The following is a 15,396-nucleotide window of genomic DNA, read 5'->3' as shown; positions in this document are numbered from 1 at the left end:
GCTCCAAAATTCCAAAAAGTGATCCAGTTTTAAAAAGTTTTGGTTTTGGGTGCATCTAAACAAGGCCTAAATTGCAGCAACATTCAAATGCAACCGCTACAACAAATGTTCGATGAAGTAGGTGGAAGCAAAATTAAACAGTTTACCTCAGTAGTCGAAAACCTGTAATGGTCACGAAACCATCAATGTTGATCATCTATACGTTCGAGATGTCTGTGCACAACTGCTCACAGTACCAGAGGTATATCACAGCAGAAGCAGAACTGCAGAAGTTGCCAGTATCTTCAAGGGTCAGTTGGATCCATGCCACTACAATTTCACGATTTTTGATTTCATGTTGAAATCGATGCCATTGAGTGGCATGATTTTCAACGTGAAACCCAATTTCACGGAGTTGTGGTGGCATGAATCGAATTTTCCCTATCTTTTTCAAATGTGCACCCCCAAAAAAACTCTCTTTAGTCTCCAGGTGTTAAGCATGTCTAACAAATAGTATTTCTACATGCTAGCAGCAGCCAAAAGGACAGCTGCAAGTTCGTCTAAAAGAAATCTGGAGAGATCAAAAGTTCTTTATCAGAAAAGTTCTAATTGTAACAACTAAACATTCAAGTAATAACAGATGCTACAATGTTGACAAATGACCAACCATGCTCCCTACCAATGTATGAGCTAAAACTACAATGTATAAGCTACAGCGTGTTCCAGGTAAGGATGCAGCTTGATTCGATGGATGCAGCTTGTCAGATCAAAAGAAATGTCACTTTGACCCCACAGTCCTTGTATGGTAAGCTTGGACTGATCTTGACGTTCTGAAAGAAAGCATTCTTGTGAGACTACAAGATGCTCCTGAACTCAATCATAGCGAGGCAAACTGCATACTTAAACACAGTCCTTGACTTCCCTTGCAGTATTTCCACCAAAGCCTTCTCCTTTTGGAATCAATCTCCAAAAAAAGGTAAATTAAAAAGATGGCCTCCCACCAATAGAGCACAAATTTACTTAACTTTATCCAAACTCAATGCCTAATTGCCCGACTTCTTGAATTGGATTGGGAGACAAACTGTTCTCATCTTTCATCTCAATGACGATGGTGTCAGAGGTGATGATCACTCTACATGGTCCAAGATACTCTCCATTAACAAGGTCGCAGTTTTCATACAGACCTTCAGCTGGTGGCATGTTCAACATGCAGGAATTAGGAAGTACAATCTTTTTCCTTTCATGAAGGCACTTTTGGTTAACCATTAGCACAAGACGGTGTTTCCTCCCTAGTAATTCGGAGACATATTCCATGTCACCCATAGCCAATGCATGGCGGACACGGCTGGAAGAGACCTGTCCTTTATCACTTGAATTTATAGCAGCTGCAGCTCCATTATGAGATCTTTTTGCTGTGTCCATGACAGAGCGTACAATGAATGCGCTTAAACCAAATTCCTCACATAGTTTAACTAACTCAGCTGCATCACCTGATGCTTTATAACCAAATCTGTAATTTTCACCTGTCATTGTACAAAGAAAATATTAGTGAAGGGGCAGGATGGTGAAGCACAATACAGAACCTGCAGGATAAAAATAAAATGTCTGTACCTGCCACGACACCTTTTATTCTAAGATCCTTTGATAACCTTTCAACAAATTGCCGTGGAGATAGAGACCGGACCTTTGAAAACTCAACTTGGTATTCAAGAGGTACGACATTCCTACAGTATGGAGCCCAAGATGAAAGGACTCGCTTGCGATCACACTGAGCAACTATAGGAGGCCTGTAGAAAAGGAAATACTCATGTAAAGCCCTCGCTGATTTGGGGTTAATGATTGCCAAAGAGAAGTCTCTAAACTTCTAAAGGTAAGCTATGAAAGTTTTCGTGTAGGCTCACCTATACGTCCAGCCGAGTACTTCGGCCATTCCCACAAAAGAAAGAAGAAAAGGAGTCCCTGCTCTAGAAGCATGCATTGCTAGTTCCCGATGGCCAATGTGAAGGGCATCAAACTTTCCCAGCGCAACTATGCCACCTAAAAAATGTATGGAATATGAAGAAATTTATACATAAGAGCACAAAGGCGTTAACAATAGAAGTGTGTAACAAAATCTCATAACTACAATAACAAAAGAACATGTGTTCTAGTTCTAAAGAAAAGAACATGTGATCTAGGCATCTAGCTACATAACATTGAGAGGTCAGATAGAAACACAAGTTCAACTGCAAGAAGCAACAAGTGTAACATGGAAAGGAGAAAACAAACACTGCAACTTTCACTACAGAAACATGAAATTTTGACCAAGTGGTTGCCTTCTCCTTCAGTTTTTATATCATAATTAGTTTGTACCATATGCGCTGTATCCTATGCCAGTTACTATTACAACAGTTCGTCCTGAAATAAGCTGATGGCCACCTTCTAGAGGTGCATGATTTCAATTCTGCCTGAAAATCGAAGTAACAATTTGAAACTTGGATGATATAAAAAAAATTTCCACAGGGAACTTACCGAGCACACAATCTTGCTCTTCCCCACAATCTATTAGTAGCTTGCCGTTAACTAAATCGTCATTGTTCTGTCTGACCCCTGAGTGTCCAGATGAGCTGAAGGTCTTAAGTGAGTTGCTACTCTGCCCCTTTGTCATGTCTAGAGGCCTGTTTTGACTGAAGTAGCATAAGGTATCGCCAAAATCTCAAATCTAATAGTCTAAAAGCAGTTAGTTTTAATAAACAAGTTCAGAAACATGTACTAATGTACACCAAAAAATATTCTCATTTCGATAGAAAAGTAGGAATCAAAGTGTTAAAGGAGGACAAGTTTAATCTTTACATGCCTACAAGTTTTTGAGTCTTAAGCAATTGATGCGTTCGTTAGTCATTCCCATACTACAATCTGGACCAATGATCTTATATGAAATTCAAATTAGTAGATGTTAAATGATAACTAACTTCTGGGGTTACCCAGCTTGCATCGCTAAACAATTAGGGAACAGTAAAACCTTACATGGTGCGTATAGCAGATATGGTGGCTCTCCCTTTTTTGCAAACCCATTTGCCCAAGGGCGTCCACACACCCCATATGGTGGCTTTACCCTTTTCTCAAACCCCTTTGCCCACACGACCACACCTACTTCGACATGCAGCCTAGCTTGGCCGATAGGTCCTAGGTGATCGAAATTTAGCCCAGCATGGTTCCGTAGCAACATGACAAACCGTTTTACCAAATCGCACACATGTAACGTAATGCTCAATTGCTTGCTATATCATCAGACTCCAACCTCCCATCCCAGAATCATGGACATGAAACAAACTTCAACTCCTTACATTAAATCCAAAATTATAGTTGGCCACCTACTAGAAAGTCAAAGCACAGAAATTCGTTGCGTTTGGAAAATGTTAGCGCACCTCATAAACCCTAGTAATAAGCCCAGAGAACTTAACCCTTCAAATTTGACTGGCATTTGGATCCCCACGCTCAAATGTCCCAAGCTTCTCATCGTGTTCCAGTATATATAGAAATGCTCTAACACGCTCTAACACAATTGCAGATAAGAGGGTGCCATCGACCGTCCCAACGCTCAAATGAACAGTCATTTCGTCGAACAGCTACCAAGCGCTAGCATCATTTCAGTATATCCCGCTGACAGCAACAGAGAGGAAAAACGGAGCAACAGCAGCAATAACAGGAGGCAGCTCGTCACCTGAAGCGGAGCGCGGGCGGCAGGAGGGGGCGGGGAGGCCCGGGCGGGCAGCGGCGATGGCAGCGAAGGAGCGGCGGCCACTGGGGCGCCGGGGACGGGGAGGGAGAAGGGGAGCGGAGGGCGCAGCCGAGCGCCGCGGCGGCGGCCCTCTCCATCCCACTACCACCACGCGCCGGCCGGAGGACGCGGCCTTCCTGTTCCTTTCGCCGGGGGAAGCTTGGCGGGCCGTGTCTTCTTCCTCGCCGCCTGCTGGCTGTGGCGGGTGGCGGCAGCCTGTCCGGCCGCTGCCCGTCCCCTGTCGCCGTCTCGGCCGGGGTCAGGACCGGTTTGCGTGCGATGCGCAAGCAGGTTCCAACGCACAGGAAGGGACAGGCCACGTCGCGCCGAGTGCGTTTGGCCATGAAACGACCGAACTATCGAGTTTATAGGTTGTTTTGTGTCAAACTATGGCCAATTTTAATGAAGTGTTATAAAATATTATAAATATTAAATGTAATGAGATATCAGTAAATTTACTAACATAGCATATTTATTTATGAGAAGAAAAGAGGGAGTTTTTTTTATTATAGGATAATGAGGAAGAAAAATCTAGCACCGTTACCGAGTTCGAAGTCTTGGTAGCTGTATATTGCCACTTCCTACTAAAATCGGTCTAAATCGTGCTAGATTTAGATTTCTTAAAAATTAATAAAGCTTGATTATCTAAACATCCTTTTATCCTTCGAATGCTCGAAAATAGCAGGAAAAATGATATTCAACCAATGTGAATAAATGTTAAGAGATGAGGTTGGGGTCGCAAGCTTCTGCTAGCGGATTTGTACTTGGACATCTTTATACAACAAGTTGGTCCGTCCCAAGTAGTGGCGGGCCTGCCACTAGGGTCACCTGGGTCATGGCTTTAGTCGCGGCCCAATAATCTCCACCACCACTTCTTAATTTTGGTCTAAATTCCAAAGATTCAATTCACTGAAAAGTCTAATAACTAGAGGCTCATGTACATAGCTGAATTTGGTCCTAGTCATGGGCCGGAGCTGCGTCCGCCCCCGGTCCCAAGGTGGTAGACATGGCAGCATTGCTAGGGAAAATAGTGGGTGGCAATGTAGAGCGAGTTACATCGCGAAATGAAGAAGATGAAAGGAAAATAATAGACAAATATAATATAGTATTTTCCTTTATAAAATAATAACTTGCTCACCTAGAAAAAATATTTTGATTGATTCTCCATACAAGCTTTAATTTGCTTTTTAGATATAGTTACAACAAGCTTATTAGATGGACGTCTATGTTTTTTTATTTTGGCAACCGCACGCTTGAACAAAATATGGAGGTGTTCCACGCAAACAGTTGCGAAAGAAGAAAGCAACGCTAGTGCCACCTAGTACTGTTTTTTTTTCTTTGACAAAATAGCCGATTTAATTGGCAACTTTTCACTCGGGCTCAAAATCATTCTCTAATTATGAAATTGATCAGTCTAGTTCTCAAAATTTCTATTTTGGCTCAATTTCATCCCTGGTCCTATATGACGTGCTACATAGGCATACTTAGTTAACAATTGGTGATGAAAAATAAGTCAATAGATATAAATAAACTCTTTAACCACTAATTTTTCCTCGCATTTGATGCCTCATAAAAAAATATGGTTTAATATTCAATTAGAATGCACAAATAAATAAAAAATAAACCTTTTATTCATACACTCAAGATCAGTACTTACTTTTGCTCTATTAATAAATTATTAGTTAACATAGCACTTGAATTGATACATGTATTGCAATTGGTAACATACGAGAACTTTACATACACTTTAGGGTGACTTGGCAGGCCACATAGGTGTGTCACATCACATCAAAGTTGAACTTGAGCTCAAATAAAAAGTTTGAGGATTAAATTGATATAGTTTTTTAAAAAGAACTAAATTGATATCTTTGGTAGTTGAAAGACGCATTTGAATCTTTGAAAAAAGTAGAGGGATATATTTCGCTATTTTGCCTTGTTTTTTAGTGGAGACCTAATTGTTGTCTTGTTTACATCGGGGAAGAGCACACGAACCCGCCCGAGGCAAAAAAAAAGTATCTTCAAACCTAGCGCTACGTCACTTCTTCGGCCCCACGTCGTCAGTCGTCACTCTTGAGCGGGCCGTCCGTCCGAAAGCCCAACCTTTAAAAATTGGCCGAACCCAACAACATCTGCATAAAAGCCCATGACAGCCCACTTATCAGCCTCAACTATAAACCCTAGCCCAACAAAACCTCCCCGTCTCATCGTCGCAGCCGTGAAGCCACCCGGTTCCCACGGTTCCCCGACGCCGGCGATGGGTAAGCGGAAGCAGCACGGCGGCGGCGGAGAACCCGCCGCGGAAGGCGACGCGGCCACCGGCGGCACTGGAGGAGGACACAGCCCCTCCACCGTGTTCGTCTCCAACCTGCCCTACACCTTCAAGTCCTCCGATGTAAGCGCGAGCTGCCGAATGCTCAACTGCTACCTTCATTTACGGTCGTAGCTTGGAATTGAGCATTTCGTTGTCGTGCAGCTCGAGGCGGTGTTTAGCGAGGTCGGCCCGGTGCGGCGCTGCTTCATGGTTGCGGAGAAAGGTGAGATGGAGAAATTCGGTTGCTGTTTAGTTGGGATTGATATCGCGCCGGTTGGGCTTATGCGGCCATGCTCTTTTGTTGCAGGATCGGAGACGAGTCGAGGTTTTGGGTTCGTGCAATTGTAAGTTATTTCAGAAATCGCCTATGTTGGCATTACTTTCTGCTTGTGTCGAGATGCAGTTTTGAGCAAATATCGTGAAGCTTCTGAGCCAATTGTTTATGATTGTTAAACATAAGTTTGTCTATGTCAGAAGTTTCAAGTGGTTCAATCACCTGCAAATCCTTACTGCAATGTTTTACTAGAATTTAGAAGTGTTCATTTTGTCAGCAATTTAACATTGACTGGGCCAAAACCAAAATGATATAAACTTATCATATAGCTCAATGCCTATCCCAGTACTTGACTATTTGTAATGACTGTTCACGTTTAACTGTGCTGTTTCTAATAGCGTCTGAATGTTAACATAAGTTTGTCTATGTCAGAGTCTCATGTGGTTCAAAAACCTGCAATTCCCATTGCTCCAGCACTTTTATTAGAATTTTGAACTTTTTATTTTTAGCAAATTTGCTGACAATAGGGCATCATTCAACGTTCACTGAGCTAAAATGACCAAATGATATAAACTTTTATATACCTCGATGCCTGTCCCAGTACTTGACTACTTGTAATGATTTTTCACGTTCAACTGTGCTGATGGTAATAACATTTTTCTTGAGAATGTTAAGCATTGGTTTGTTTTAAAGTAATCTGTTCCCCTTGGTACCAGCGCAACTGTTCAAGATGCTGAGCGAGCTATTCAACAAAAGAATGGATTTCATGTTGCTGGTAGGAAAATCAGGATAAAACTAGCGATGAATCGTGCCCCGCTGAAGGAACGTTTGCAAAAGAAGGAGAATAGTAAGGCTCTATTTCTTACAATTTGTTGCTGCTGAAGTTCAATAGAATGTTGATCTGATGGTCTTGTGTTTTTCTCTTGCGAGCAGTGCAAGCAAAGAACTCTGATGCAATAGATGAAGCAAATGATACTTCTGCTGCTGCAAAGCTTAACGAGAACTCCATTAAAGCAGATCCAGGTTTTAATGGAAAAAATATTTTTTGTTGTTATGTATTTAGTCCATTGTTAGTATTCCTCAGTACCAATGCAAGATGTTATGCTGTTTCAGAGAAACCACAGATGTTGGCAAAGGATGCTATGGTATCAAAGGAAGCTTCCATTGGTGACACTGATAAAGTGAAAAGTTCTGAAAAGCAAAGGTGTGTGCTGGAACATTTTACTTGGTGAAGTTGTTGACTAATTTTTCTATGTCAAATCTGCCTACATCATCACCAACTCAGTTCTCAGAATTTTCTTGTTGCCATGAACCTACGTATTTATCTGTACCTTTTTTTTGTAAGCAACAAACAGGAGATTATAACTATAGATGGATGATTTGGTAGCATATAACATATTAATTATAATTTTCTTAAGGATATTATGTTTTTTGTTTGTTTCCCCCCTTCGGATTGACTGGCAATTTAATCTTGTTGTTATAAAGGGTTGCAAAAACGGTGATTTTTGGTGGTCTGCAAGACTTTGCCATGGCCAGTGAGGTTTTCCGTCAAGCTGGAGAGATTGGTCCTGTTGTATCTGTAAACTATCCACTTCCCAAAGAGGAAATGGAACTCCATGGTATGCTATTTTCATCTTCTCATTATTTATGTTTTAGTTTAATAATGTAAATTGTATTTTATGTGTTGTGATTTCCCGGTGGAAAAAGTTAATTCTGCAACAGTCATTGAGAGTTGTGATAGCTACGATTATTAGTTTCTTGCTCGCTTGAGTGATGATAACTATTACCTATCCTGGCAGCATCAAATAATCTATTTCTTATGTTTGTACATTGATAAAAATATATGCCACTGTTCCGTTTTGAGTTAGTTTTCAGCATCTACTGAATATGACATTTTCCAGAGGCTCTTTTGACCCACTACTTATATGGTTATAAATTGTTCATGACATCATTCCTATTTTCACCCAAGACCTTTTTGCATTGTCATATGCTTGTGAGCATGGTTATGTTTGGTCTCTGTACATTGCTAGCACAGATCATAATAGATTTCTGAATTTATCACTTGTCATAGTTCTCATGCAGTCATTCCTTATTGGGGACCAATATTTTGAACTCTACTACTCAACAAAAGGGTTTCCTTGTTTCAACTTCATAATGTTTGTCTTTGCCTGTTGCTTTAATGTTTCGATGGGAATATGTTGAAAACTCTTGCGTTACACGACATGTTTCAGTCCTACTTTCCTTTTTACTTGACAAAGCATCTAATGTTATTAACTTATTCTTGCTTACTGCAGCTAGCATGTGTAGTAACATGCCTATAACCATAACATATGACTGTGTTTCCATGCAGGACTTGCTGGAGATGGATGCACATCAGATGCAGCAGCTGTACTTTTTTCAAGTGTCAAATCAGCTTGGGATTCTGTTGTCCGCCTGCATCGTAAGGAGGTCAAGGGAGCAATTGTTTGGGCTCGTCAACTTGGTGGAGAGGTGACCTAATAGCTACCTGTTTCCATCATGTTTTTCTGCATATGCTGGTCTTCATTATCTAATTTGATTGATGATTCCATCAACTTGTCCCTGTACGCTAGTTTGCTTGTCTTAATCCTATTCTGTAACTAATATGTTTTGATTCCACAATTGTTTGTGTTTAACTGCCATCTGCATACACTTATGACATCTTCTACCTACGAAAGCTGTGCGATTCCACGGGCGGGGACCCAATCCACGTCGCCCTTTAACCCGTTAACCGTCGGATCTATACAGCACACAATTTTAGCCGTAGAATCGGGTCTCACCCACAAACCCGAAAGGTGCAGTGGATCGGGCCTCCTTCCTGGTAAGTGGACCGGGTGCGTGGATCGGCCCGTTAAGCCAGACCTGGGCGCCCGTGCAGCAGGCTCCCGGGCGTGCACACCCGCCGCCGGCACGTCATCGCTACACCGCGCGTCTTGCCTCCGCCAGCGTTCAGAGGGCCAGATCCGATCCTAGTTTGGGTAGATGTGCCGCTGCCAAGCCAAGATCCAGATGATGCATTGGCCAACGCGCCGGAAGCGTTGGCCGGAGAGTGCAGCGAGGCCGGCGAGGTAGGCTATGGGAGAGGTGGGAGGTGACGATGCACTCCAGAATGTATTGACGAAGCTCACCCGCTTCAACGCCACGATCTTGCCGCTCTGCAAATCCCGCACACGTTGTCGTAGGTGCCCTGGCCGATCTGCATGCGGATCCATGGCGGATTAGGATTTTAGCGATCATACCAGAGAGGAATCGATAATTTGTGTTTTGAAAGAAGAGGGGAATTAATTGACTTGTCCAGTCGCTCGAACGTGTCGGCGCGGCGGGATAGCCAACCGTTGACGACCTCCCCGGCGACGGAAGTGAGCCAAGAGGGCCACCTGGCGATGACGTGGTCACCGGAGAACCCCTGCGGAACGCTTGAGATTGCCTCGGGCGCGCCGCCGTCGGCGTCCGCCATGGCGCGCCGATGGTGCGTAGGCTTCCCCGCGGTGCTCTAGGACTTGCTGAGGGACGTGATGACCACCACAGCGGCTCGCCGAAGCCGCTGTCTTCTTCCACTGCGACCCCCAAGCTTAGATTCGAGGTAGAAATTGCTGAGGGACAGGAGCTCCCTGCTACTTTGCTGCTGCGCAAGATAAGGGAGTCAGGACAGGCGACATCGCCAATCGCGATGGATTCAGGGGAAAGCTAAGCAACAGCGAAGGAGGAGGAGCAGCCGTAAGCAACAACGCCATGGTTCTGAAAGAATCACTGTGGAGAGAAAAGCAGATAACCCTGCCTTGGGTCACAGGGGAGATAAAAATAAGAGACCAAAAACGAATGGTCTACAATGCTCACACATTCCCAGACAAGAGTGAGATTGTGAGAAAAAGAACGTTCAACATAGAGAGAGAATAACAACAAAAGTAAAAAAATGTAGATAATGTAGACAATGCATAGTAATACTGTGCATCAAACCTAAAGTACTCAGTACATCAGTGCTATATTGATTTCTTTTGTTAAATAAAAGGGTAATATAGGGACAATGTCTTAATTTAAGTCATATACCCCCTATCTAAGATGTAGTCGTATGGATTGATTCAAGCGTAAGTAGTTTCTCAAGTAGTTACGGGCACTTCTTTTCTAAAAAAAAAGCACACACAACAATATATACTGTACGTGATCCAAAAGCTAAGTAAATAGAAATTTAATTTGTCATAGACGATGAAACTTTCAGAGCGGCCTGGTCTGCTTGGCCCATTACACCACACAATAATATATACTATCATTAAACCAGAACTACAAAACCAAGTTGATTATCGATAGAGTATCTAAACATTGTCATGGGCAAAGAAACTTCCAGAACCATTGTCTGCTACTAGCTGTTGGCAAATGCAGCCACAACAACAGTGTACCAATTGTGTAGTTTATAATTCTCAGTATTTTATGTTTGCCATAATATTTGAATGCTTATTTAACACTTTTCTTTCTTCAAGTGGTTACAAAATGCATCTCCAAATAAACATTCATTGCCGACATCATCAAAGCCTCACATTTATCTGAATGGAAAACTTAGATTCATATTTTCATTCACATATAACTGAAGTCTCAACTGCTAAAATCAAATGGTTCTCTACTGGCCAGCGCGGCAATGCCGCGATGCCTTTCTAGTATTAAAGAAAAAATTTGAAGTGACGTGAACTATGGGTTTAGTTGTCTATGCCTCAACAAATCTTGGCAATACCTTATACAGTCATATATCACAGATCTTCACAATCTAAGTTTCCAATTAGTAGTCCTTTATGTTGCTTGGTAGAATATGATATGTTAGTGATTTAAGAAGTAGACATTGGTTACTTGTTTTATTTCATCAGTATAATGTTGGGGGTGGGACTTGACCATGAATGATACCAAAAGTCAAAGTGTTTTGGATTAAAACATAAAGTAGTTTTCTCTCTTTCTCCAAATGAGGAAGATGCTCCGAAAATATTGTATTCATGGCTGCTGACAACAAACGTGCTAGTAAGACTTGGCATGAATTAAAGAAAAATCTAGTTTTTTATAGATTTTGTTTCCTTTGGCTATCTGTAGAACTACCGCCATCCTTTCCTCATTTGCTTTCAAGTGCTTGAAACTTGCTTTCTTTCTATTTAGGGTTCAAAGATCAGGAAATGGCGAGTGATTGTCAGAAACCTGCCATTCAAGGTGCTTGTTTAAGTTATCACTCTTCCAATCTAATAGTTTTCTTTCTCTAGAGCAGATAAGCTAAATGTGTGTATATGAATGCTGCAGATTACAGAAAAGGAGATCATGAATATGTTTAGTTCAGCAGGTTTTGTCTGGGATGTGTCTATTCCACATAAGTCGGATGAGGGGTATGTTGATTCCCATTGAATCCTTTGCTCCATAAGTGGACTAATAAAACCTGTAAGATATGATTACATTTACTCTTTAATAGGTTATCAAAAGGCTTTGCTTTTGTATCTTTCACACGGAAGAAGGATGCAGAAAATGTATGGTCAGTGCCCTATTCAGTAGGAGTACAAAAATGCATTTAAAATTTTTAATGCGCCATGATTTTTTTTTTCTGAATCAGGCTATAAAAAACATTAATGGGAAAGTTGTTGCAAAGAGACCTGTGGCTGTTGATTGGGCTGTTCCCAAAAAAGTATACACTGTTGCTGCGAAATCTGATGCCAAGGATAATGGTAAATACAAAGTTTCCTTTATCTTCACCCTTCATTTTCATTCCTCAAGTCATTCGTTTATCAAGTTTGCAAAATTAAAGAGTTCTCTCATAGCTAATGCAAGATTTATGTTACCTGAATGATATTATAAAAGGCTTACATTGTGCCTTTGACATTTGTTTTAAAAAATAAATTAGGCTATTCCTTGCTGTGTAGCCAAATATTTGATGTAACACTTTTATATCATCTCAATTGTTATATTTGCTCTGTATTTTTCTTAATTTACTATTTGGGAGCCGCATCTCATGAATGTGTTGCATTTCCAGAGCTTGCCAATGTTCCTGACAGTGGCAGTGATGATGACACCTCTGAAGAGAACCTTGTTGGAGAAGATGATAGCTCTGAACTTGATCAGGAGATTCCTAATCATCCATCTGAGGATGATTTCAAAACTGAAGTAGATATTTCTAGAAGAATTCTTGAAAATTTGATCAAGTCATCAGAGAAGTCTGAACCATCTGGCATTGACGGTTTGAACATTGATACTGACACTGAAACAGAAAATGACACATCAGAAAAGAAGAAACCTGATTCACCTATAGTTGGCAAGTTGGCTAAGTCGAAACGTGTAACAGATGCAAAAATCACTGATCCTGCTTCCAAACCTGAGCAAAAAGATACTGACCTGGATAGGACTATATTCATCAGCAACCTTCCTTTTGATATAAGTAACGAGGAGGTAACAGTGCGCTTCTCAGTTTTTGGGAAGGTTGAATCTTTCTTCCCGGTTCTTCATAAACTCACAAAGTATGTTTAACCGTCTTGTTTCATCCATCTTTATTTTAAGTCGTATCAACCAGTGAATGTTCACTTGTCATTCTTGTTGACACTAACAGCTTTTGTGCTATCTATGCAGGAGACCTAGAGGTACTGGTTTTCTAAAGTTTTCGACAGCAGAGGCAGCTGATGCAGCAGTTTCAGCCGCCAATGCTGCTCCTGGGTTGGGAATATTTATGAAGAGCAGGGCACTTAATGTCATGAAAGCAATGGACAAGGAGTCTGCTCACAAAAAGGCACTTGAGAAGGCGAAGACTGAGGTTGAGGATAGACGGAATCTGTACTTGGCCAAGGCAAGTTCTTCAGCACTTCATTTTGCACGTGAACTGTAGTGGGTCTCTTCCATTATTATGTTACTGAAAGTTTGGTTGACATCAAGCAGGAGGGTGAAATACTTGCTGGAACACCAGCTGCTGAAGGGGTGTCAGATGCTGATATGAACAAACGCAACTGGTCAGAGTTTATCCATATTCTTCATCATTTCATATTCTAGCTAGTATCAATATTGGCATTGTGTTTATTTTTTCTGTTGATAATGTCTTCCATACTTATTGCTTCCATTTTTTTAATGTAAGTTGGCAGAATCTTACCAGGCCATTGACCGATATGCTTTCATCTCTTCTATTTAATGATCTTCACATCTTTGGATTTTATAATCATGTTTGGAAGGGAACTGCATTTCAATTTGTTACATACTAGTACATTAAAACGTTTATATTCATATTTGCAACTGCAGCTGCTAACACCATTTGTGTTACATATTCTATCAATGATAAGATTCTTTTTTCCTGATATACTTGCCACCCTAGCTCTGGCAAACATTTAATCATTTGTGATCTGACAATATATTTTTATTGTCTGTTTTAGGTTGGCTAGAAGGAAAGTGGAGATGCTTCAGTCACCAAAGTTTCACGTGTCCAGAACAAGGCTTATCATCTACAATTTACCTAAGACTATGACCATTAATGATGTAAAGAAGCTTTGCAGAGAAGCAGTCATTTCTCGTGCTACCAGACAAAATCCTGTCATCCGAAAGGTTTCATGTAGTTCCTTTTTTGTTTAGTTTCTTCTCCCCTTTTTTCTATGTGCGTTTTGTGATGCTTATTCCAATGAATATCTTGAACAGGTGAATATCCTGAAAAATGAAAAGAAAGGGGTACAGAAGCATTCCCGTGGTGTAGCCTTTGTTGATTTTCAAGAACATGAGCAGGCTCTTGTTGCTCTAAGAGTTCTAAACAACAACCCTGGTACTCTCCGTTCTTGAATAATTACTGCACTCATATTGTGTCAGTTGTTCTGTCTCCCTGTTGCAACTTTTGTTCTCTCAGTGAATTGATTTTGTATATTAGTAATCATTATATTGCCGGAGTCCTTAAGATTTATACTGGGAATACAGCACACTGGGACCCGGTTTGCTATCAATACTTTTTACACTGGATGAACAATGGCTCATCACCATGTCCGTCCGTCTTATCATATTGTTACTACCTTTGATCCCTTCTATTGGCTTTTTGCTTCTATTTATTTTCTTGAGGCTGTTCAGTTAAAATTTATCAGCGTTTCTGTTCTCTGCAGAAACTTTTGGTGCAGAACGGCGTCCAATTGTGGAGTTTGCACTTGAGGATGTTGAAAAGGTTAGGCTTCAGAAGATTTGGAAGGAACGTCATCACAAGTCAGCAGCAGAAGCTGCACAAGATCAGCAGAATCCTTCAGGGGATCAACCTGCAGGCAATGGTGGTCATGCAGATAGCAGCAGGACATTCAGAAAAGGAAACAAGCGGAAGTCACATGATAGACCATCTAAACCCTCTGATTCTGGTGAAGGGCCTGCCAAGGATCCTTCAGTTGCTGGAGATCGAAGTGCCGTGGAAGTTATGAGAAAGGGAAGACCTGCAAAGAGATCAAGGAAATCAAATGAGGGTCCCGTTTTGCCGGAGCGAGATCAAGATGCAAGCCCAAATGCTGCTAGGAAGGTAACTTTTTTTAAAAAAAATATTTCCTGACGATACTCATTAGGTTCATTTTTATATGTTAAATGGTTACCTATTTCATTGGATGCAGCAAGCTGTGTCAAGTGAGCGTGATCAATCAGTTGCTCCAAAGAAAAGGAAAAACATAAAAGACAGCTGGACAGAACAAAAGAGAGGAAAGGGTACAAAGAGGACAAAGAAAGAACCTACCAGGGAAGGACGCGTAGATAAGTCTCTGGTGGAGCAGTATCGTTCCAAGTTCTTGCAACATGGCGTGAGCAAAACCAAAGGGTAGTTGAGTGGGGTTGCTGTTGGAGAGCAGCACGGTGATTCGAATCAGCGTGTCAAAGGCTAATGTTTCCAATAGCACGGCTCCACAAACCTTTTCAGCCCCTTGCGGGTGTGCCAAAATTTTGGTTGTAATGTTGTGATTGTCTCCTGGATCTGTACCTTGGATGATAGCGACTGTTTGATCTTTGTTGAGGAATCTACTTGCAGCCGTATGATAGTGACTGAAAAATGCTGCGATGTACTTCAGAAACGAAACTTTGCAGGAAATGAGTTGCGCTGAGTGGGTGGAT

At 41.4% G+C, this 15,396-nt stretch overlaps 2 protein-coding genes across 3 annotated transcripts; one reads left to right on the top strand and one right to left on the bottom strand.

Moving 5' to 3' along the window:
- Nucleotides 1-472: 472 nt before the first annotated feature.
- LOC120691436 (FAD synthetase, chloroplastic-like) lies at nucleotides 473-4,071 on the bottom strand. Of its 2 annotated transcripts, none has more exons than XM_039974504.1 (5): nucleotides 3,683-4,061; nucleotides 2,491-2,645; nucleotides 1,881-2,016; nucleotides 1,591-1,766; nucleotides 473-1,502 (listed from the first exon to the last, which is right to left on the bottom strand). In XM_039974504.1, exons 1-5 carry the CDS (start codon nucleotides 3,835-3,837, stop codon nucleotides 1,006-1,008), a joined length of 1,119 nt encoding a protein of 372 aa, XP_039830438.1. In that variant the 5' UTR covers nucleotides 3,838-4,061; the 3' UTR covers nucleotides 473-1,005. The 2 variants fall into 2 exon arrangements, with proteins under 2 accessions (XP_039830438.1, XP_039830439.1); XM_039974505.1 differs by having other exon boundaries at nucleotides 567-1,502; nucleotides 2,491-2,636; nucleotides 3,683-4,071.
- A 1,866-nt stretch (nucleotides 4,072-5,937) lies between these two features.
- LOC120689745 (RNA-binding protein 28-like) lies at nucleotides 5,938-15,393 on the top strand. The gene is made up of 19 exons (XM_039972142.1): nucleotides 5,938-6,131; nucleotides 6,213-6,273; nucleotides 6,358-6,394; nucleotides 7,041-7,171; nucleotides 7,258-7,347; nucleotides 7,438-7,528; nucleotides 7,810-7,943; nucleotides 8,675-8,814; nucleotides 11,476-11,526; nucleotides 11,614-11,696; nucleotides 11,780-11,834; nucleotides 11,918-12,029; nucleotides 12,335-12,815; nucleotides 12,925-13,138; nucleotides 13,228-13,298; nucleotides 13,713-13,881; nucleotides 13,972-14,092; nucleotides 14,421-14,818; nucleotides 14,907-15,393. Exons 1-19 carry the CDS (start codon nucleotides 5,994-5,996, stop codon nucleotides 15,108-15,110), a joined length of 2,781 nt encoding a protein of 926 aa, XP_039828076.1. The 5' UTR covers nucleotides 5,938-5,993; the 3' UTR covers nucleotides 15,111-15,393.
- Nucleotides 15,394-15,396: the final 3 nt, after the last annotated feature.

Source organism: Panicum virgatum, chromosome 9N, assembly GCF_016808335.1.
Source record: "Panicum virgatum strain AP13 chromosome 9N, P.virgatum_v5, whole genome shotgun sequence".
NCBI lineage: Eukaryota > Viridiplantae > Streptophyta > Magnoliopsida > Poales > Poaceae > Panicum > Panicum virgatum.
Note: the sequence above shows the minus strand (reverse complement) of the source record. Positions and strands in the feature narration are given on the sequence as shown.